Source organism: Akebia trifoliata, chromosome 1, assembly GCF_017979445.1.
Source record: "Akebia trifoliata isolate Shusen 1 chromosome 1, ASM1797944v1, whole genome shotgun sequence".
NCBI lineage: Eukaryota > Viridiplantae > Streptophyta > Magnoliopsida > Ranunculales > Lardizabalaceae > Akebia > Akebia trifoliata.
Window position 1 is genome coordinate 17,076,018 of NC_141375.1, and position 22,311 is coordinate 17,098,328.

The 22,311-nt window shown below is 37.6% G+C and overlaps 1 protein-coding gene across 1 annotated transcript in view; it reads right to left on the reverse strand.

Moving 5' to 3' along the window:
- The window catches only part of CCP1 (P-loop containing nucleoside triphosphate hydrolases superfamily protein), a 47,842-nt gene that overhangs the window by 1,331 nt on the left and 24,200 nt on the right, over positions 1-22,311 (reverse strand). Inside the window, exons 6-10 of the mRNA XM_086440108.1 lie at positions 15,862-15,928; positions 12,566-12,650; positions 8,720-8,880; positions 1,073-1,174; positions 532-754 (exon numbers count right to left, since the gene is read on the reverse strand). Of these exons, the coding sequence (XP_086296234.1) occupies positions 532-754; positions 1,073-1,174; positions 8,720-8,880; positions 12,566-12,650; positions 15,862-15,928 (638 nt within the window). The remainder of the gene's footprint in view (positions 1-531; positions 755-1,072; positions 1,175-8,719; positions 8,881-12,565; positions 12,651-15,861; positions 15,929-22,311) is intronic.

A 22,311-nucleotide genomic window follows, 5' to 3' on the forward strand; every position in this document is an offset into this window, starting at 1 on the left:
ATTGGGCTGATTTTTTGTGAGGATGATCTTCTAACTATAGAAATCATCCTCACAAAAAATCAGCTTAATCCGAAACTTTTAAACCACATAGGACAAACATGTTGGATCGTAACGTTGGCTGTCGAACGCCACCCATATATATATATGAATAAATAATTGTAAAACAAGTTAAATGGTTTATCTCGTCAGAGACGACTCGCATCCATGAACAAGACGGGACATCAAAACGAGTTTTGAAACCATGATTGGCAGGGAACAACATCAAAAACTTTAAAAATAGAAAAATAACAAAAAATAGAACGCCAATTAATTGGAAAAATTGAGAAAATAATGAAGTTCCTATACATGTCATTGCAAATATCAGTGTTGATATGAATCAACAGATGATCATAAGCTTAGCAGATAAACCATATACATTGAGAACCACTAAAGGTTTGATAAAATTATTCTCATTTCTTATTTTTCCTAAAACAGAGGCATTCTGCAGATTTCTCAATCTATGAAAGTAAATCATTTAGGTAAATTTCATACCCTCCTCAGGAACCACCTCTTGCTCGCCTTCCAGAATTGACATTAGCCTTCTCAGGGGTTGCATGGCAGCCTCTTTGCAGACTAATCGAATATCCGAACCTGAATAGCCTTCTGTCCTTTCCACAAGCAAGTCATATGGAAGCTTCTCTTCACTAGGCACAGATGGCAAGAGTCCCTCAAACATACCTCTTCTTGCTTCTGGTTCTGGAAGAGGTACAAGGATCTAGTTTATCAACGTCAACGGAGAACTGTCGTATTATAGATAAATTGCACTTCATGCTTGCAAGACTTTCCCACCCATTTCCAAAGTAGTTTAAATATTAATTTACTAAGTAGTTTTTCTCAAATAGTGACGAAGTAAGACGGAGATAGTTTTATCTTTCAAACTATAAGAAGGTCCTTGTACTTCAAGTTTCAACTAGAGAAATCTTATAAAATTAAGAAACTTTTAGATGGGGTATAAAATAATGCAGAACTTGTCGAGGCAGGTTTCAGTAATCTAGTGAAATTATGATTTTTTAAATGCCAATCAAAAGGATACTCGCTTCTCAAGACGCCGAAGCATAGCCGCATCCAGTTCCCAGGGAAGATTTGTTGCCGCCAAAACAAAAACAAGTTCATCTGTCCTTGTCAAGCCATCCATCTGCAATCTAATTCGAGTGATCAATTTGAGAAAGCAATAAAGAAACTCAACTGGATAAGATGATATTTGATAGAATGTAGAACTTTCAATGAAAGTGACAAACACTTTCTTTTTCCCCAAGGTTACAATCCAACAATCATTGAAATTGAAAATAACAAACAAATATAAATCTGGGCAGGCATGACAGATATATATATATATATTTTTGGTTAATTATAAGATTCATTAAAGCCAAAGAGAAAATGTACAAAGAGAAGGCCAGGGAGACCCAGTGTACTTCATCCAGAAATGGTAACTCCCACAAAAATATGTAGTTCTCAAAGAAGAAACCCCGAATTCAATGAAAAAATTTACACCTGAAAATAGATATATGGGTCATGTTCAAGAGCCACTATTTGGCCAATGAGTTTTGTCCTACATGGATTAAAAGTTTCGGAATGGGCTCATCCTCACCAAAAATCAGCCCATTCCAAAAAGTTTAACCCATATAGGACAAAACTCATTGGTATAATAGTTAGCCCTTAAACATAACATTATACATATATAATAAAACACAACTGAGTTGGAACAGTTGCGACACAAACGTCCCATCATCTCAATTTTGTAGGCTAAACCTCCCATCAAGCTATAGTGACATGGGACATACTTTATTTCCTTTATTATTCACCTCCTTTAATTTTACCATATTTCCTCTTCTACCCTTTTAATCCAATTTATTTTTTCATCTTTTACCCCTTTAATCTCATTTTTTTTCTTAATAATATCCCTCCAACTCTATTTTTTCCACTTTTAACCCCTTAACCCAAAAGATGATGCCCCCTCTAACTTTACTATATTTTCTCTTTTACCCCTTTAATCCACTTTATTGTTTTTCATCTTACCTCTTTAATCTTAATTTTTTTTAAATAATACCTCTTCCATCAAACTATAGTTTTTTGGGACTCACTTTATTTAATTTATTCTTCACCTCCCCTAATTTTACTATATTTTCTCTTTTACCCCCCCCCCCTCTTAACCCGAGAGAGAAAGCCCATGCCATAAGCACGGATGAACTATACATATATATTAGTGATGACCCCATGAATGGGGTGCTCCTTCTCGTAAAATAATTCCACTACTTCCAAAGATCCCAACAATGCTTGCACACATCTCTTTGTTTGGTGAAAAGTTGTGGTCGACCAAATATAGAAAAGAGAGAACTCGATTGGGGAAAAAGCGAGCAAAGGTACAATGAAGGAGGATATGATTAATAGACTCCACGTAGATTTACATAGGAAACAAAAACTTGACAACAATAATACCCTAAGAAATGAGGCGATCCACAGTCAAGATTTTGTTTAAGTCAACCCTCCAAAGAAAGAAAGACCCATTGGAAACAATTATTGGTCCCTAGTCAAAAGACGTTGGAGGAAACCAAGGATTGGTACGAGGATCTAATTTGGAAAGCAACATTGTAACTCCTCGTCTGCACCATAAGATTATTATTAGTACCAGTGGTTGAGGTAGTAGATATACGACTACTAATAACACTATACAATCCACCTCCCAGTCATTGAAATTTCTAAAACCAAAATCCCAAGATATCACACCATTAGAACAACTCATTGAAAAAAGAGAGCTGCTATTGGCACCCCAACTTTTACTTATGACACCCCCAAAAATAAAAATAAAAATGAGGTTGAGAATAAGTAAAACTTGAGGTGCCAATAGAAGCTATCTCCCCCACTTGGTAGATTTCTATTTTTTCGGTTTAGGATTTTATACGAGCCTAATCATAATTTCAACTACTAAAATTGTTTGAACGTGTTATAATGTTTTGTAATGTTGAGATTATAATTTGAGCGAAACCTTAGTTTGAAGACTAGGTTTTAATCTTTAATTGGGGTGTGATAAATAATTTAAGAAATTGGGTGTAATAAGTAAAAATTGGGGTGCCAATAGCAACTCTCTAAAAAACATCAGAATCGACAGGCAGGGGGAATTCCCAACTCAGCAGTTTTCTAAAACTGGATACCATTATGAAATCCAGGCAAAAAGTGTCGGAAAACCCTCCACACCCTGCACTCATAGGACAATCTCCCCACGCTGCCAAACTCATATTTATACTCTCATATTTAGCTGAATGATGGTCCTACATAAGCTATTTTATTTGATTCCAGATATCCAAAACTACTTTCAAAGCAACACAACACTCATGGTCCTGATGACACAGTACCCCAAACCTCCTTCCAATTTAGGAAGAGCAAATGGATTTCCAATCAACCACATAAAAACTATGAGACCTATTTCAGTTGTTCCTCAAGAAACCGTAATTTTTTTATTTTTTATTTATGTGTTTCTCAATAGACAGAGAGATGGAGAACGTGGAAAAAAAGCACATAATAATATTGGATAGAGTGCTCCTGATGAGAATTGACTTCCTAACCTTGGATATTATTTAGACCTCCAAAATCCTAGGAGAATTCCACTCGTACTATGATTAGATCCCAAATAGATTTAATCTAAAAACCAACACTTAACAACAAACCAAGGAAGCTAGACAGAAAGCACCCTACCTCACATGCCAAGACGTGTGCAAGGAATCTATGTTCAAAACAGGACCATTCCAAACACCTTACTTTTTGAGAAGTGATAGTTGACCCATACAACCTCGAAATGAGGGAGATCTCCAAGCTGATTCCTAGAGGCATCCGCAAATAACAGTGTCAAAAACAAACTGAATAAGGAAAACCATTTTACCTCTTAACCACAAAATCTACCAGACCTACCTAGACCCTCAATCATGAAGTCAAAAAGAAAGAGAAGAGATGAACACCAGACCCTAAGCCTATAAAACCCGTAAAAGACCATATGGGATCTTGTTCGCCAAAATCGATAAAAATGAAGACCAAACAGTTTTTATCCCCATTTGATCCAAAAACTAACATAGGTCATTCACCCGAGCATGTGTCTAAGAAATCCCAATTGACACAGTCATAACTTTTTCTATATAAATCTTGCAAACAACTCTTGGATACTTGATCAAACCCTAGAATTAGCGATCATGGAACCATCAAGGATGCGTTCCCCCAATGAAGGCACCCTGCTCAACAACAATCACGATATCGATTATGAATTTAATCCTCAAACCTAACATTTAGCAAAAATGTTAGAAGTCTCTCCAACAAGCCTGATAAGCATGAGCTTCGAAATATCTCCAACCCAAATTTCTAAGGAAACAGAACCACAAAAGCATTGTTGGAGCAATAATTAAGGAATGAGCTTCTCGGAAATTTCTAATCACCAACCAAGATTTGACAATACCCATAATGGAATCATCCAATCTGGGAGCCTCGTTTACATTCATACCTCTTAGTGGTATCCAATCATCCGTTCCACCAAAAGGTCATTGCAATCAGGGAGGCAAGGAGGTGTCTTGGTAGTTTGGGTTTAGGAGGGTCTTTAATGATTAGGAGATTGGTTGGATTGCTAACTTTTCTAAGCTTTCTATTATGGGAGGGAGGGTAGTAGGGACAGTTTGATTTTGGTGGTGATCATTCTATATCTCACTTTTCCCATTGGTAATGGTTTGGGATACCAAAGTTCCATCCAAAATATCTTTCTTTGTCTAGGTGGCTGAGTTACAAATAATTCTTATGAGGGATCAATTCATTCGGAGGGCTTTCATTACACTTAATTTATGTTATATGTGCAAAGAAGATGGAGAACCGACTAGTCACATTCTTATCCATTGCAAGATGGTTTCATTTGGTATCTTGGGTTGCTTTCAATTGTCCATTAAGTCTTTGTTTGAAGGGTGGATGCATCAGGGCAAGAAATTTTCCACGACTAAGAGGCTTCTTTGGAGCTTGACCCCCTCAATAGTTTGTCGGGTGATTTGTAGGGAGGAATGATCGTGTCTTCGAGGGAAGGGAACACTGTCTTCAGGAGCCTATCTTCTCCATCCTGGGACTTATGGTTTTTTGGTATAAATTTGGAAGGAATTTGGAGGTGTATTTTTTTGGGTTTGTAGCATCTCAAGTGCTTAATTATTGGGGTTCTCTCTATGGGTGCTTGCTTCGTTGTCTGTTTAGGGTTGGTTATCTCAACCTCCCCCTTTTCTTTTAATGAACTTCACTTATCATAAAATAAAAACTAGAACGTGCATCAATTGAGAAAGTTTTTCCCATTAGGCAACTCGATGCCTACACAACTATCACAATAAAAATAAAAAAAGATGATGGATCTCCTCGCCAAGGGTGTAAGGAGCTTCTTATTAATATTATTCATTGATGTTCCCATCGGGGTGAGGAAGGTTAAGGGTATTTTAAAAGAGATACAAATAAAATATTCCATTTATAGGCACTTTGACAAGGGATGTATATGAAATACAATAGTTTGTTAACTAATACTTAAGGGCCCATGCCATTTCATGAGAGAGGAGTAAGTTATAAGATGCACAAATCTGAAGATAAGAACAAATTTCCCAAACAAAAGACTACATGAACCACACACGTTTGATATTACAGAATACATGCTAAGATATGATAATGATACAATGTGTTTAACGGTCAAAGTACAATACCGAAGAAATAAGATGCTGCAGAGAGAAGTACATAAATACCAAAGGGTAAAAGTTAATATTTGGCTTCTAGAAAAAGAATACTCAACACCTATATGCATGCCAAATGCTGAAAGTGGTGGCATTTATGAATTGTGAACTATTTGGATTTGTTAAGTGCTACAAATGGCTTGGTAGATTGTATTGTGTAATAGCTTGCAAGATAATTTAATAATTTAATAATTTATGAATTGTGAACTATTCGGTTCTTTTCTCTATGAGCGGGGATAAGGCTCCGGGGCCAGACGGATTTACGATGACTTTCTTCAAACATTGCTGGGATATTGTTTCGATAGATTTCATGAAAGTCATCAAAGAATTGCAGGACAAAAATTGTTTGGATTACAGTCTTAATAGCACCTTTGTGGCTTTGATTCCCAAGAGAGTTGGGGCGGACAAATTAAGCGAATTCAGACCCATTAGCTTGGTGGGCTCGGTTTACAAAATTATCTCAAAAGTGCTAGCCTCGAGATTGAAAGTTATTCTCCCCAAATTGATTGAAGACGAACAAGGGGCTTTCCTTAGGGGTAGACAAATTCTTGATGGAGTGTTAATGACCAATGAATATCTTGACTCAAGAATTAAGGATAAGAAAGATGGGATGATAGGGAAAATTGACTTACAAAAAGCTTATGATCATGTGAGTTGGGACTTCTTGGAGTATATGATGGGGAGAATGGGATTTGGGGTGAAGTGGATCGGTTGGATTATGAAATGCATTACAACGGTTTCCTACTCGGTGCTTGTCAATGGTAGTCCGGCTGGCTATTTTAGGGGGTCGAGAGGGTTGAGACAAGGGGATCCACTATCTCCCTTCTTATTCCTTATAGTAGCTGAAGCTTTGGGTAGATTGTTTAGAAGAGCTGTTGAATTAGGGAGATTATCGAGGTTTAGGGTGAATGATGGTCCTCTGATTTCACACTTGCAATTTGCGGATGATACTTTGGTGTTCTTAGATCACTCCAGAGACCAAGTGAGGGTGCTTCGAGTTTTATTGTGTTGTTATGAGGCAATTTCAGGTTTACATATCAATCTGCAAAAAAGTAAGCCTTTTTGGGGTAGGAGAAGTGAGTGACATTCATTTGATGGCCGCCACTCTGGGTTGTGGGCATAATACACTACCTACGTCTTACTTGGGTTTACCATTAGGAGCACCATACAAGAGTATAAAAATTTGGGAGGGGGTGATTGAGAAATTGGAGAAAAAATTGAGTACTTGGAAGGCGAAGTATCTGTCTAAAGGGGAGAGAGTAACTTTGATAAAAAGCACCTTAACGAGTATTCCGGTTTACTTTCTCTCGTTGTTCACGCTTCCGAGGTCTATCGAGTTTAGACTGGAAAAGATGATGAGGAATTTTTTATGGAATGATAGGCATGGGAGAAGGAAGTATCACCTAGTCTGGTGGAAGATTATCTGTAAGCCCAAAAAGAAAGGGGGTTTGGGGATTAGGGGTCTTAGACTTGCTAATAGAGCTCTGTTAGGGAAATGGATTTGGAGGTTTGGGGAGGAGAAGGATAGACTTTGGAGGAGGATCATCACGGCCAAATATGGGGAAGAGAGACTAGGTTGGTATAGCAATGAAGCCAAAGGCACGTATGGGTGTAGTATTTGGAAGAGGATTCAAAAAGTAAGAGAGGAGTTTGAGAAAGGAATCAGATTCAAGGCAGGAAAGGGGGACAAAATTAGATTCTGGGAGGATAGTTGGGGTGGCACATCGCCTCTAGCGGCTCAATTTCCGTCTTTGTACGCTTGTTCTCGAAAAAAAAATGAAACTATACAACAGTGTTTGATTAGCAATGATTCCAGCTCTTCTTGGGATTTGGGGTTTAGGAGAAATTTTAATGATTGGGAGCTAACTGAGGTGACATCTTTCCTTGAGCTCTTGAATTCGCGACTTCTCGATGTGAGTAATCAGGACAGGTGGGAATGGACGAGGACGAAGGACTTGAGATTCTCTGTTAGATCTTTTCATAATTGGCTAAACACTCATACAGATCGATCATCCATGGGAACCAGTATTTGATCCAATTCAATTCCTTCCAAAATTTCCTTTTTTGTGTGGTTGGCTTGCCTTGGTAAAATTCTAACATTAGATAACTTGATTATTCGGGGATGGATTACACCTAATTGTTGCCCGCTTTGTTTGAAGGATGAAGAGTCTATTGACCATATTTTAATCCATTGTTCCTTTTCTCACAATATTTTATCATACTTTCTTGGGTTATTTCATATTCAGTGGGTCTTTCCTAGTAAGTTCTCCTCGTTGGTAGAAGGGTGAGCCAATAGTGATTTCTCTCCTAGAAAAAGATTCCTTTGGGCTATTCTTCCCTTGGCTATTGCTTGGGGAGTGTGGAACGAGAGAAATAACAGGGTTTTCAATGGCAAGACGAGAAGTGATCACGGCAGCTTCTTGGAGATCTTGGGTTTGTTGTACTTATGGTCCAAGTAGAACATACAATTCAAGGGGACTACTTTTGATGATTTTGTCTTTAGATGGAGTTCTTTATGTAATTCTTAATGTTTTTACTTTCTTTTTGTAGCTCTTTGAGAGGCTTTCTTGGCCTCCTATAATCTGTTTTCCCTCCTTTTTCAATATATTATACTTTTCAAAAAAAAAAAAAAATTTAATAATTTAATTTTTGGAATGATGTCTTCAGAGCTTGCATTCCCTACTAGCCTACTAAATTACAACACACAATCATAAGTTGGGCGTCCTTCGCGATGTTTCCAAAAATTTCTTATTCATTGAATCTAGATGAACATTTCAGTACTAAACTAAAAATGTTGATTAAGAAATAAGGTGCCTTGACTTAAGATTTCGGCGGAGGTATTCAAGAATTCTCTGGTAAAAAAAAGTGTATCTAGTAACCTAGCAACATATGACAAAAGACATGAGCACGGTTTTGTAAACCTTCTACATTGTAGAGAAAAAACTGTAAACCACCTGAATAAGTAGCTCAGTTTTCAAACGCCTACTTGCTTCATGCTCACTGCGTCCTTCACCTCGTTGACTAATGATTGCATCTATTTCATCAAGAAAAATGGTTGATGGGGCATGGTGCCTAGCAAGTTCAAACAACACTTTTACTAACTTCTCCGAATCACCTGCAATTTTGCATAAACACAAGGAATCAAAAGTTCACACTCCCATCAATAGTAAAAAAATAAACATTAAATCAAGCAAATGACCAGTAAGAAAATCATGTAAACGGCTAATGAACCCCTTCAACAATAGTTATGTGATCAATTTAATTATCCACAATAGAAGGGAGTGTAAACATTGACTTTCATGTTGTTTCAAATATTTGTTAATAGCTACTAAAAACTTGTGGAGGCACTGTGAGTATTTCATCTTTATCAAACACGTACATGTCTTCCAATTTAGGCTACTTGTCTTCTAATATAGGCATGGGATGCAGGTCAAGTTACCTTAGTTGTTTTAGGGTAAAGTTTGAAGTTCAATTAGAATGGATTGAAGATTTAGATTGTTTCAATCTTTAGGATATTCGGTTGTCTATAGAAAATTCATAAGAGATTATTTTGGTGACTTATTTTCATTGCAACTATATTCCTCAGGGCTTTGGTTTGAAGAAAGCTCTTCAATTTACTTGCTTGTCGCTTGAAGCACCAGCCTAATTTGGGTTGACTTGATGCACTAAGTGTAATACCCTAAAAAATTCATCATTCACAGTGAATACCTACAAAGAACAATTTATCGTGTCACTTCCGAAACAACATTTTATTTTAGGATTAATAATTGCGATGTCTGATTTCTTATGTAGCATGAGATGCATAAGAACTCAACATCACATCAAGAACCCGGGAAAACTCTTATATTTTCACTAAAGAACAAAAATATAAAGATAGTTATATAATGATAAGAGTTTCATCAAGGATTGCATGCACAACAGATTAGCATAAACGAAGATAGCTAGTTAATGATCATTAAAAATCTATAGTAGTCAAGAAAGAATGACCAACTGCAGACACTCGAGGCGTTTTCACCAACTTAAATGGCCCATTTCTTAAGTCCCTGATCAACAATCAACCTGAGAAGGGAAATTAGTCACTCAAATATGGCATAGGTTGGCCATAGAATCAGGAACTATCAGTAGGGTTTCACACTAGTGAAGTATTGAATCAATCATATCTTGACTGAGATGTTCACATCAATCGTGACCCTCACCTCTCTATTATATTGCTGTTTGTGTGATATATTATGAGTTGATGATGTATTTTTGGTATTTCAAATTTATTTTAGAATTTTATTATGTATATTAGGACTATGACATAGACATGTGTGTTTCCTACTGGGTAACTCACCTATTACTTACCCTACCAATCATCTTAATTTCAGCATGTTTTAGTAACTGTCAATCAGCTTTAAGATAGTTTTAGTGTAAAGATCAGTAGGTTTGTGTGTCGTGAGCATTTGTAGATGTAGATCGGTGTATTTTGAGAGAGCAAGTTAGTATATATCTTGTAGTACATGTCTATGTTTCTTTTTATTATATATAAATAAAGGGAATTATGAGATAGAACTGTGTTTTTATTTACATATTGTATTTAATTATGTTTCTGCTACAGTATATTGTATCATTCTCAGAAATTGGGGTATTACATGTGTTTATCATCATACGGGAAATATCCTACATCTCGATATTCTAACACTTAAATCATGAGATGCGTGGTAGGATTTTGGGGCGGGACACTAAGCTCCTACCCTTCAGGTGTCTACTTGTGAGACTATTCAAGAAACAACAAACAAAGATTTGGTCCTGTTAACCCTACCACCCTTTCTCAATCGATCTTTTTTCCTTTGTTCATTTCTTCTTGAAAATGGCCGAGAAAATGGTTTTCTCTGGAAATGCAATTTTTAGGTGTATGATTGCACATTTTCCTACCACAAGTGATTTTCTCGTTTGGGCAGGAAAAAAAAAAATTCCCATCCCAAACCCCCGAAGAAAATGCTTCTCTCATCTCCTAATATACTATTCTCTCACGAATAAACCCACTCCCAAAACTAAAACCAATTCTCTTTTTGACATTTTACTAGGTGCAATCAAACACCGGAATTCATTTCCCTTGATCATTTTCGTTTGAAAACGTTTTCTCTGGAATCATGCAGATCATTAGTTTCTTATTATCTCTTTTCTTTTTCCCCTTGAGATAGTTTGGCTACATATCCTTCTTCTCTTTGCAATGTGATTAACTGGGCCAACCAGCCATTTTAGGTCTATGGACTGTCATTTTCAGCAATAGACTGTGATTTGGTTGCATACAACATTCTTGAATAGAATTTCTTGGTGCGGATCTGAATTCACAACACTACAAGATTTGCTAATATAATGAGCATCTCGATTCATCCTTTGTACGTCTTATAGAGTAAGTTGGCATGTTAGAGTGGTCCTCAACTCCTCATACCTAAATTCGGCACATGCTCTGAAGAATGGGAATAGGACATGTGGTGGAGACAAGTGTCGACAGGTCACAGGTTAATCCTGACAGTAGATCAAAGGTTTAGATCGTTCCACATAACACCTCAAGAGGACATAAATGAAAGCTCAGAAAGCAACCAGATCCATTGGAAATGATAAATCTAGATGGCTAAGCAATAGAACAGAAAATCAAGGTGAACAAACAACATCTTGACACATGGACAGAGAAAAATGTTTAGGATTTCAGTAGAAGTTTTATTGGTTGTGAAGAATAATCAAGAAAATTGTAAGGATGAAAAGAAGATGATCAAATCTAAACTCTTGGTCAACCAAGGAACCAAATAGTCATTGGTGCAAGTTTTCTGCATCAACAACATCTGTTCAGAATTCATTTGACTTTGATTGTAATATAAAAGTTTAAGTTGAACCAAGTTTCCTATCATAGATTCATTGTAGTCTACTTAATAGACCAATGATAAATTTTTCTTCCATCAGGAAAAGAAGTTGATCTGACAAGGAAATTGTATCTTGGAAATGAAAAGAGATCGCTCACTCAAGTGGAGAAACCCTGTAGCGGTCCAACTTACACATGGCCAAAGCCAACATACTTGATCGACCAGAAGCTGATGAACATGAGCCAAAACCTTTCAAGTACTTGATCAACCAGAAGATGATGAACATGATGCCTGACAAAGGATACTACAACTCATCACCGTGCCTCAAATGCCCATGCTGACCCCCTAATCAAGTAGAGCCATGCCCGCAAACTCCTTATTTGTGTCATACATTCATACAAGATATTGTTCTTATGTAGTGGCTAGACAGAGGTTAACCAGCCTACAAGCTTTGTTTTATGGAGTCACTTGTGATCCTCATACTACTTGTATTTGTTTAGAGAGCTCGTTCTTGATGATTAACCACATAAAGCAAAACAGCCATAATATGACATGCCCACTGATTCTTAGACAATGGCTGTTACAAGATGGATCAAACTTTTGAGCATTTTCATCCTTCGGCTCCCTTCATTCTCTCTCTTGAATGCTTCTCCCTTAATTCAGTTATGTGCATGAAGTATGATACTGAAGGGCATTGATGTAGTTACATGTTGACTTGGTTCACTCATTACTGTATTTAATATTGGACCTCCACTATTATTATGTCCAACTATAATTAAGGATACTGATATCAGGATCATCTTCAAAAATAAAATCACAAAACTCAAATAAGATAAATAAACTAGCAAATAATTCAAATATCATTGTACAGTCATAGAAACTACCTAGGTTCAATGAAACTATTAATTTCAGATAACAGATCATCTTGAGAGAATGATTGGACCAACTGTGACATACCACGCCATTTACTAACAATAGATGATGCCGAAATGTTGAAAAAGGTAGTCTTGCACTCAGTTGCAACCGCCTTCGCCAGCATAGTCTGACATATTCAAGTAGTGATTCAGTCTCATTATATATATAGCATCAAAAGTTAAGGGTCACAGCTAAAGGATGTACAACAAATATTCTTTTTCCAATAACACAATAAATATCCCTTTTTGCAGAACTGCAACTCAGATGTATACACCGTGCTGGCATGACACAATGATAAGATGTCACGTGCATTTTGTTTTGGCATAATCAATAGGTTGCTAAGATACCCAGATACGGTTACTAATATGTACGATGCAGCCAAGATACTGAATTTTGATTTTGGTCAGCTTGAAAATGGAAATATTTTCATAGAAATATTGCAATCACTATGGAAATTGATACAATCTTGTGGAAATGATAGAAATATCAAGGAAATTTTCATTGAAATTGTGGAAATGATTATGATAGGAATTAAACACACTAAACAACCATATAAAGCGTGAAAATGAAGAACAACAACATTTATTACACATGCACAGACATTAGTTAATGAGATACTACATACACCTTAATATGTAACACACTTGCTTAAATGAAGAAACTAGTAAGTTTTTTTATTGATAAGAGATTGCAGGTGTTTTGAGGCAGTTTCATTCACCGGCTGGTTGGGGCATGGGAAAGGAAAGATGGGGACCGGTGCGAGGACAACCCAGAGATACAGCAGCCTATTTTTAATGAGATCAGTAACTCAGTGTAGGCGGGAATTGAATCTAGGTCTATGGCATCATCACCATAGATTTTCCCAACTAAGCTAGCTGGCATCTGCTAGAAACCTTTAAGTATTTGCATTTACATGTTATTATATTTTATTTAATTTTTAATATGTATGAATAAATTACTAATATATCCAACTAACTACAACATGGATGATTGAATGTGCGTTTATGTGGATGTACTAATATATTTAGAATACATCAAAAGAAGAAGATATAGATACCTAGCTAGCCATAATTCATTTATATTAACGATGAGTACTATGTGCAATTTTTTATTAGTGAAATAAATTATTATCTGTAATTTACATCTTTTTGACAAGAACTTTAAAATAAAGTATAATATTTTTTTAATATTCTTATTTGTAATTTACAAGTCTTATCTACAAGAAGTTTATAATAAAATGTTATATTTATATTTTTATCAATATCTTTGAATAATAATATTTATATTTTTGCTTGGGTTTGATTCAGGATTGATCTAGGGGATGGTCGAAACTCTGCCTTGATTGGCAACTTGGGCTTCCTTCTGCGGCCTCGTAGTCAGGTTGCACAATACCTGTGAAGTTACTAGGCTTCAACCAAGAAATTACTCGATCCTGACTTAATTTGGGAGTGATGCAACTTTGTACTGACATGGTCTTGGAACAGGCTCATTGCAAGATGGGAGCAACTTAGAGGACTTTCTCCGATTTTTTATTTTTATTATTATGTTTTAAACATATATATCAAGAACTATACAAAGTATGCACATGCAGGCATGATCATTCAGTTCCTTTCTTCAAACTTGCTTCCTTTAATAGAGAATTGGGAAGTAGATCACACTTTCCATCCATGTTTTTCACGCATGATTTCCTTTCCTCTCTACCACCCTCCATATCTCTTCTCTTCTCAAATTATATGATCATAATTATAGATAGAAAGCTTACTTGCCAACTTTATACTGATCAGATTCAATGCCTAGCTCCTGATCACTGGACTCCTGTAATTTATGTCTATTGCTCCAAACGCATAGAACTTCACTAGCATTCTTTCAATTGTTCCATACCTTTTGATTTTAAAGAGAATAAACAACATAGGGACGAGCCTTAGTCCTAATGGGTCACGATCGATGCTATCGAGCAGGACCAGTCCCAAATCTTTTACCGTAAAACCTAATGAAAAAAGAGCATAACTCTTTACTTAAAAGAAAATTTCCATGAACAGTGCCAATTTGTGAGGGAAACTTTCGAGATAGTGATGATTCCTTGAGATTTTCCCCAAGAAGTAATCTATCTCTGATGAAAGCAACCAATCACAAACACCAACGATCACAAGAGAATAAGAATAGAGAATGAGAGATAAAGAGACATGGAAGATTTGTTGACGGGGTCGTCACAAATCCGTCAACTATCTCCCTGGACTTTAGAGCCGTTCTACTAGTTTGATATCACTATTACATCCATTTTTCCTTTCTCCATCACATGGTAGCCCATGGATCATTTTCTCTCTTTTCCTTGTAGGAGGTCTCTTTAAATAGATAAAAATAAATTCAGTCCTAAAATAAATGCAATTTATCCCCCAAATCAAGAAATTGTAGTTGCCAATTAATCAATTCCTTAGATATGATAACTTCCACATTAATTAGGGGTTTCTCTACTCCTCTTGCCTTATCAACCACAACACCACGTGACATCTTGGTAGGTACATATTTCTACCTTGGGATTCATACTAGATTAGTCTTAGGATGTGTAGATCACTGCCTTGAGATACACGAATTTCCCCTATGAACAATCATCAAAAAGGTAAATGCCTCTTTTTCTCTTGAAGTTGTCGGAATTACTCGTAATAAGATATTAGCTACAATTGAAGAGGTCTTATCAATAAAATCCCCATTTATCTGCAATATAGGCATAGTTAGCAATCCATTCTATAATTCTTCTCATTACCTCGCATGAGAAAATAATCCCACAAACAAAGGAATTGTACAGTACGAAATAACATAAATAAATAAAAAACTCATTCTAAAAAAAATGCGGACTTTTCACTCAAATTGTTCCTTTTTGACAGGGATCGATAGGAAATATTTGCATCCAAGTGGATTTCATCCAAATCAAATATCCGCATAAAAATAAGCAATCCTGACCATTAAAACATGAAATCCAACTATCAAGGTAAAACATATACCCCAAAGATACCACATATCCTCCGGACAAATCCCAACTATTGAATTTCGTGTTTTAACGGTCAGGATAGCGTGTCACACTGAAAACATCATAAAAGGATCATTCGAGATGGATCAAATATCAATATTGGCATGCACCCAAAAGGGTCTTATTTTATTTTATTTTTGGTGTGTGGAAGAGTCAGTGGCCTGGTTATGATATACCACACATTAAGAAAAATGCAATCTTTGTCTAGTAGCATATCAAGATGATAAAAGACATGAAGTGGAGCAACAGAAAATACAAAAATATTAATCAAACTTCATTATGGTAAACAATCACAAATAAAATTTCTACAAACCTTCCCTGTTCCTGGAGGACCAAAAAGTAGAATCCCTTTCCATGGTGATAGAAGACCAGTAAAGTACCTAAATGTAAATGGAGAATTTATGTTCAGTGTAGCAAGTATATTCGAATTTATTTTCATAAATCACTGTTTCTACAAACCTTCGAAAAGCTAGAAAGGATAGTAATTGTAATTCCACAAAATAATGTATGAATTTCTCAACAGAATTGATGACTCAAACATCACATTAACAAAACAGAACGAAATGGCAACCAAAAGGCATGTTCGTTTGCACGTATTCATGCTACAGTGATTTGTTCAGTTGTATAAATGTAGTTGTAGGCACCAAAATTTGAGGAGGCCTTTACAAATTTTATAAATAAAAATCCCTAATTTTAAAATGGGCCTCAAATCCAAATTGAGTCCATTAAATGGGAACGTGCCTCTTACAAGCCTGGGTTTTGGGTTTTCGCAGATAAAACCCATAATCTATATAAAAGTCAAGTGATCCACACATTAAGTATTGGGCCTTACACCCAAACAAATAAGTTCGGCCCAATAATGATCCATTAAATCCTTAAAATTGGATTTGAACAAATTTAGCTTTTTAAATAAATCGGTTAAACCTTTTTAAGTTGGGGGGTATAATTGAAAAGCTAAATTACCTTTAAGTCTATAAATACAAGAGCCTCTCTCATTGAGAGGGGATCTGGATCACTTTCTCTCAGAAGACAGAAGCTCTTCCTCTAGAGAAGAAGAAGCTCTCAAGCCCTCCTCTAGAGACAAAGCAAAAGTTCTTCAGAGATTCAGACTCCGACTAAAGAGAAGATCAAGCATAAAGCTCTTCTCCGGAAGCCAAGAAAACCTTCTCAGCCGATAAAGCGCGAAGCCCGGAGAGAAGAAAATCTACAGAAGCCTCTACAAAAGATCAAGCACAAAACAAAGCCACCGTCCAAGCAACCTTCTCAACCGATAAAACGCGAAGCTCAGAGAGAAGAAAAGCTACATACATCATCACTATTTTGTATTTGACTGTTAATCAGAGGAAACACTGAGATTTATATCTCCTTTTTATCAAAAATCAATAAAATCATTTGCGATCTTATTTCACGAATCTCAAGGTAGATCCGTTGAAATTTATTGTCGACAAATTTCTGGCACGCCCGGTGGGACCATCTCAACCTCTCATCTTTCAGTCAACTGTAAAAACATCAACTAAAGCATCGATGGCATCTCGCAACGTCAACGCTATCGCATCTACCGCTACTGAGAAAGGTAAGAAAATCCTTTCTTCCAATCTTGAATTTACTCAGGTTATTAGTCGCGATCATCATATGACACGAACAATGACAAAGACTGGTGGATCCAAGCTAGTGGAGCCTCTCCAGCATCACTCCAAGAAACGTGCCCAAAAACGGCACTTACCACGAAAGAATCGTAGGCGGACGTGGTAGAAGACAACTCGTCAGATTCTGGATCTGATTCGAAATCAAGCAAGGGATCGTCTAGATCTTTATTGATCACTTCTTCGTCACAAACTCACACATCCATCAGAGCAGTGATGATAGCTGGAGCGCTAACGATGGAAGAACAAGTTGTTCAGATGGCAGACACCATCAACAAGTTAACAAAAGCGATGGAAGACAAAAATATTCAAATTGCAACTCTCGTCAGCCGTTTGGAGCAGAAAGACAAAGAAAATGAATAGAGTGCTGGACCCTCACATCCTCCAGGATTCACCCCTGAAGCATACGCGGCTCCGCACGAAGAAAAACAACGAGCAGACTATTCTGGTTCACGAAAAGCTACTCGAGATCCACCACAAGAGTCTGTTGCTTCGTTTTCTGTTCAACAACTGCAAGCAATGATTACTAACACCATTCGTGCTCAGTATGGGGGCATGCCGCAGTCCTCATTGGTCTACTCTAAACCCTACACTCAACGCATCGAACAAATGCGTCTTCCGACAAGATATCAACCACCAAAATTCCAACAGTTCGAAGGAAAAGGTAATCCAAAGCAGCATATTGCCCACTTCATCGAAACTTGCAACAACGCCGGTACATTCGATGATTTCATAGTGAAACAATTTGTTCGCTCCCTCCACGGCAATGCATTTGATTGGTACACTGACTTGGAACCCAACTCAATAGATAGTTGGGATCAACTTGAAAGAGTGTTCCCTGGTCGCTTCTACAGCACTAGAAGAACAGTGAGTATGGTGGAACTTGCCGCCGTCAAACAAAGGAAGGATGAACCAGTTATCGAGTACATCAAGCGATGGAGAAATCTTTCCCTCAACTGCATAGATCGACTCTCTCAATCTTCTGCTATCGAGATGTGTGTTCAAGAGATGCATTGGCAACTCATTTACATCTTGAAAGGAATCAAGCCACACACTTTCGAAGAGCTAGACACTCGAGCCCACAACATGGAACAAAGTATAGCTGTGCATCAAACTCCACGACCAAGCGAGCCTCGAAGACAGGAAAAGAAGGATGGCAAGTCCTTCAAAACTAAAGAAGTCTTGTCTACTACCACCAGCAAACCTATCAAGATCACAGGTAAAAGAAGATAAAATCAGCCACGAGTTGATTCAACACAAGAAAAAGGAAAAGCTTAGAAAACTCTCAAAGAGCTTAAGGCAAAAGAGTACCCTTTTCCTGATGCTGACGTCTTGGGCATGTTCGAAGAGTTGCTGAAATTAAAGCTCATTAAACTTCCAATGCCCAAACGACCTAAGGAAGCAGGTCACGACAATGATCCGAAATATTGTCGCTATCATAGGGTGGTTAGTCACCCAATTGAAAAATGCTTCGTCTTCAAAAAGAAGATTATGGATTTGGCACGTCAAGGGAAAATTGAACTTGATTGTGTTGAAAATGTTGCTACTTCCAACATGACCTCTGTCACTTTTGGATCTTTTGATCCAATACTCTTGGAAAGTCAGTATGCTACACAGACTCCATCTCCTCAGATCACCAAAGTTTTACCTAAACCATCACAACTCATATCCGTACATTCTGATATTAAAAAGGCCCATCCCACACTGGGGGCAAGGCCAAATCAAAGAAAAATCATCACATTTCCCACTTCACTTCAACAAGGACCACAATCTCATTCGGCTTCAAATTCAAAGTCAGACATCTCAGAGTCTGCTTCAGTTGATGACGAAGGGTGGACAGTTGTCACTCGTCGAAAAAGACGTCCTACATACGTGCCGACTCTTTCTACTTCAAAGCCAAAGAGAAAGAGAAGAAAGTCAAAACCAAATACAGGATCGAAGAAACGAAAGAGGACAACAAAGAAGAAGGCTTTCTGAGTTCCGCCCGCGGACCCTAAAGATCCTTCAACAACCTCCCCGTGTGCCGATTACTCATTTTCATGTCACCAAGTGGAAGCGGAGGTGCTAGAAGATGATACCGCTAGTAGGTCAGAAAAACATCCTACTACTTCCAGTGATGGAGATCAGAAACTTGATAAAGACAATATCACCTCGAAAATGAAAGATTTGCAGGTTGATTTGGATTTTTCCAATAAACTCCAAAAGGTTCAGTATGCTTCAAAGCAAAGCTCAACTGAATCAAAGCAGGAAGTTCAACCCAACATAGATCCACATGAAGACAGTATGTGCATGGCCACAATCACCTTCACTGACGAGGATCTCCAATTAGGGTCTCGACCTCACAATAGGTCTCTTTATGTTACAGGATATGTGAAGGAAATTAAAATTCAAAGAATCCTCCTGGATTGTGGTTCTGCGATCAACATCATGCCAATTCGTACTATGAAACAAGTTGGCATCTCATCGAATCAACTTGCTCGCAATAAGTTGATGATTCAAGGTTTCAACTTAGGAAGTCAAAGAGCGATCGGCATGATAAGAATCAAGCTCTCTATTGCAGATTTAGAGTCAACAGCGCTCTTCCACGTAATTGATTGTAAAAATTCATATCACTTACTTCTTGGTCGACCGTGGCTGCATGAAACTGGAGTAGTACCATCCACGTTACACCAGTGTTTCAAGTATTACCAAGATGGTGTGCAGAAACATGTAATAGCCGAAGATCAACCATTTGACAAGGTAGAAACACATTTTGCTGATACAAAATTTTATTTTTGAGGCGACATCATTCAAGAAGCACTTCCAGTTTCGGTACCTCATTCTAGTAAGCAAAAACCCGACAAAGGAAAGCATACTATGAATGATGCCGATGAGATTTCTCCTGGTCCTCCGTTTCAGAAAGAACGAAGTAAGAAGCAAGAACTAGAAACTCGACAAATCAAGGTGGGTCAATCAATGGTGGACGCGTCATCTACAATTATGTTGCTAACCCCAATGCTTCATTACGTGCTGCAATCGAGACGAAAGCCGGGACAATCACCTTTCGAATAGATTTCTTCAAAGACCAAGCCTTCTGTCTCTAAAATCGAATTGGAGACGTTGAAAGAAGAGTTAACCTTTCCAATTACACCTCTCCAAAAATCTTACATAGTAAGGACACCCGTGGAAAACGTTGTCCCAACTACGTCAATCACGAAGAACCATGAAGGCAACCTCGCAAAAGTAGAGTCTAAAAGTTGGTTCGGTCCTAAAACTTCAAAGTTATTCAGGATTACCGATTATGGAAAAGGTGAACCTGTGCGATTGGGTGAACTACCACAAACTGATCAAATTCATGGTTTAACTGCAACACAAGTCAAATTCGTTCGAGCTGGAGAAAAAATTTCATTCACACGAGCAGGGCTAGGGTATACGCCAGAGGCTCCAATCAAAATTTCTAAGATGAAGACGGATTCTTCACAACATACTACAGTAGAGATCATCGATGAGTCTGTAAAAGAAACACCAGTTCCACGAACATCGGTCTTTGATCGAATTGGTGGCCACATCTCGACCACGTCAGTATTTGATCGATTGAGTGCTTTAAATGATCATCATGATGTACAAATTCATGAACCTCGTGCGCCTGCTCTATCTAGACTTGGTCAGAATGTTTGAGTAAAAATATGAAGAGAATCGCGACGTCGACCTAAGCAAAGAAATGAATATGTGGAGCATAAAGATAGTAGTGGCTTGCATAGCACTATTCCATCTCGCATGAAATGACAAGCAGCTTTAGAGGTCTCGATATCAAATGCATTGTTTGTGAAGCGACACACCATCATCCTCACAAACCAAACGAGCAACAGCCGAGCTTCAACTGTTAGAACAGACAATTCTGAAGATGTCGTTTCGGTAAACCATATTACCATTGAGGAATTCCCTGAAGAAGATTCTACGTCGTCAGATGAAGAACTCGAAAATGCTCCATCAGTCTTTGAAGAAGGCGGACAAGCCACTATCGACGACTTGAAAGAAATAAATCTTGGGACAATTAAAGAGCCGCGACCCACCTTCGTCAGCACTCTTCTAAACCAGCATGAAGAATCCGAGTACCTCAAGTTGTTACAAAAATACAAAGATGTATTTGCTTGGACTTACAAAGAAATGTCAAGACTTGACCCGAAGATCGTTGTTCATCAACTCGCATTAAACACGGAGTTCACCCAATAAAACAGGCACAACGTCATTTTTGGCCAGAGTTGATACCATAGATTGAGCCAGAGGTCAACAAGTTGATAGAAGCTAGCTTCATCCGAGAAGTAAAGTATCCAACCTGGATTTCCAACATAGTTCCGATAAGAGAGAAGAATGGACAGATTCGAGTATGTGTCAATTTTCGCAACTTGAATAATGCATGTCCAAAAGACGATTTTTTGCTCCCAATCATAGAACTTATGGTTGATGCGACTACAGGATATGAAGCTTTGTCTTTTATGGATGGATCTTTTAGTTACAATCAAATTCGAATGTCTCCAAAAGACGAGGAGCTTACAGTCTTTCGTACCCCAAAAGGTATATATTGTTACAAAGTTATGCCTTTTGGACTTAAGAATGCTAGTGCCACCTACTAGCGAGCTATGCAGAAAATCTTTGATGACATGCTACATGACAAGGTGGAATGTTACGTTGATGACCTAGTAGTAAAATCTAGGAAAAGAGAAGATCACTTACAACATCTACGTGATACCTTCGACAGATTACGACGGTACCAGCTTAAGATGAATCCATTAAAATGCACTTTTGGAGTTACCTCAGGTAAATTTTTGGGATTCGTAATTCGGCATCGCGGTATTGAAATTGATCGAAACAAGATTGAAGCCATTCAAAAGATGCTAGCACCAAAGAACATTCATGAACTCAAAAGTTTACAAGGCCGACTTGCTTACATTCATAGGTTCATTTCAAACTTAGGCGGGGCGTTGTCATCCCTTCAGTCGATTGATGAAGAAAGATACATCATTTGAATGGGATGAAGCTTGTGAGAATGCTCTGAAAAGTATCAAGGAGTATCTTCTCAAGCCTCCTGTTCTTTCTGCACCAATTCCTGAGAAGCCGTTGATTTTCTATATTAGTGCACA